The sequence below is a fragment of the Dendroctonus ponderosae genome, unplaced genomic scaffold (genome assembly GCF_020466585.1).
Source record: "Dendroctonus ponderosae isolate FM_Combo_2020 unplaced genomic scaffold, Dpon_F_20191213v2 Dpon_F_20191213_10, whole genome shotgun sequence".
Taxonomy (NCBI): domain Eukaryota; kingdom Metazoa; phylum Arthropoda; class Insecta; order Coleoptera; family Curculionidae; genus Dendroctonus; species Dendroctonus ponderosae.
In genome coordinates this window covers 3,215,914-3,218,317 of record NW_026017111.1, presented here as the reverse complement: position 1 = coordinate 3,218,317, position 2,404 = coordinate 3,215,914, and the positions used below count along the sequence as shown (strand labels likewise).

Genomic DNA, 2,404 nt, shown 5'->3' with positions numbered 1-2,404 from the left:
CAACAACCGTCCAAAGTTCTGCAATTAATTCCGAAGCAGTTTTTGGATATAATTTTCCCAAGTTTGCAACGTGACTAAACTCCGGCTTCGTTTAAAAGCTGCGGCAAGCTGCAAATCGATATTTCAAGTGGTTCTTGAAAAATCGCTTCTTGAAATTTGCCGTGCAAAAGTCACGCAACGCAAAAAAAATGCCGCAAGTTTTGGAATTTATTCCGACGAATTGTCTTTATGGATTTTGCCCAAATTCACCACATGGTTAAAACCAGGCTTCCTGTGAAGGTCTTTGGAAGTTGCAAGCCGATGTCTTATCTAGTTCTTGACAAATCGCCTCTTGAAGATTGTAGTGCATAAACAGAAAAAATTACAAAAACCGTCTACAGTTCTGGAATTAATTCCGTAGCTATTTTTGGACGTATATTTCAGAAGTTTTGAGCGCGATTAAATCAAGTCAAGCTTCGCTTAAAAGCTGCTTCAAGCCGCGATTTGATATCTTAAGTGGTTCTTGAGAAATCGCCTATTGAAATGTGCCGTGCAAAAGCCGGGCGATGTAAGAAAATTGCCGGAAGTGTCGGAATTTATTCCGACCAACGTTTTTACTGGATTCTGCCCAAATTTACGATATAATTAAAATAAAGCTTCTTTTGAAATTCCCTGAAAGTTGCAAGTTGATACCTTAGCTAGTTCTCGAGAAATGGCCTATTGAAGAGTGTAGTGCAAAAACCGCATCAAGTAAAAAAACTGTCTAAAGTTTCGGCATTTATTCCGATGAAGCTTTTCACTGGATTCTGCTGAAGTTTGCAAACTAATTAAGATGAAGCTTTCCTTTAAGGCTGCTGGAAGCTGCAAATTGATGTCTGATCTGGTTCCTGAGAAATGGTAATTTGAAGATTGCAGTGCGAAAATAGCATAAAGTAAAAAAGCTGTCTAAAGTTGAGGAATTAATTCCGAAGCTGCTTTTAGCTCAATTTTTTTTACAATTTGCACCATAATTAATATCAGGTTTGGTTTAAAGACTGCTTTAAGGAGCACATTGATATCTTATATCGTTCTTGAGAAATCGCCTCTTGAAATTTGTAGTGCAAAAGCCGCGCAAATTAAAAAATTGGCTGAAGTTTCGGAATTTATTCCGAAGAAGCTTTTCACTGGATTTTGCTGAAATTTGCGAAATAAATACAACCAAGGATACTGGAAGTTGCAAATTGATGCCTAATCTGGTTCTTGAAAAATGGTCATTTGAAGATTGCAGCATAAAGTAAAAAAACTGTCCAAAGTTGAGGAATTAATTGTGAAGCAGTTTTTAGCTCGATTTTTTTAGAATTTGCACCATAATTAAAGTTGAGTTTGAACAAAAGCTGCTTGCAGGGGAACATTGATATTTCGTCTCGTTTTTTAACAATCGGCTCTGAAAATTTGCAGAGTAAAAGCCGCACAAAGTCAAAAATTGGCTGAAGTTTCAGAATTTATTCCGAAGAAGTTTTTCCTTCGATTCTGCTGAAATTTGCAAACTACTTAAGATAAAGCTTCCTTTAACGGCTGCTGAACGCGCACAATGATGTCTAATCTGAGTTTAGATCAATGTCTTTTTCAAAATTGTAGTAGAAAAACAGCATAAGGTTAAAAGACTGTCCAAAGTTTAAGCGACTTAATTTCGAACTAATTTTTAGCCGAATTCTTCCCAAATTTGCAGCGTGGATAACGTAAAGTTATAGGTTGCTAAAAGCCGCAAACTGATATCGCAAACGGCACTTTGACAAATGGACTTTAAAAAATGAAAGTAAAAAACGCACAACGAAAAAACCAAAACATATTTTCAAAAAGTCCAAAAAAATATATTCCGCATAAACTTTTTGCTGGATTATGCGTAAATACACACCATAATTGAAGTAAACTGCCCTTTGAAGCCTGCTCGGCCACAAGCTGATACCTCATCTGGTGCTTGAAAAATTGCCTTTTGCTGTTGTGCAAAATCCGCACAAAGTGAAAAAACTGCCCGAAGTTTGTAGGAACATATTGTAAAAAGCTGCTGGAAACTTCAAAGCTAAGTTTCATCTGAATATTGACAAACAGCCCCGTGAAAACTGTAGCGTAAAAACCGCGCACGATAAGAAAACTTGCCCACCTTTTTGCAAGATTCTACCCAAATGCACCTAAGAATTGGAGAAATAAGGAGGAGAAAAATCGTTGAGTTTTTAATGATGATGACAAGTTATCGAGCTGATTGAGCGGCATCTATTTTTCAGATTCAGATAAAAACAATTGTGTGGGAGAGTCGAACGCCAAGCAGGGTCACTTTGAGTCCGGAAAAGTCGCCACAAATCTGACCGATTGCAGATACACCATCAATCTGAAGAACAGGAACGTGTGCCAAGTGAGGTACTGACTGCTCTATAATATATATAATATA

The 2,404-nt window shown here is 37.2% G+C and overlaps 1 protein-coding gene across 1 annotated transcript in view; it reads left to right on the top strand.

Moving 5' to 3' along the window:
• Positions 1–2,404, top strand: part of LOC109534881 — a gene marked incomplete in the record, with an annotated part of 8,482 nt that overhangs the window by 1,907 nt on the left and 4,171 nt on the right. The window contains 1 exon segment of the mRNA XM_048662125.1: positions 2,241–2,373. Coding sequence (XP_048518082.1) covers positions 2,241–2,373 — 133 coding nt within the window.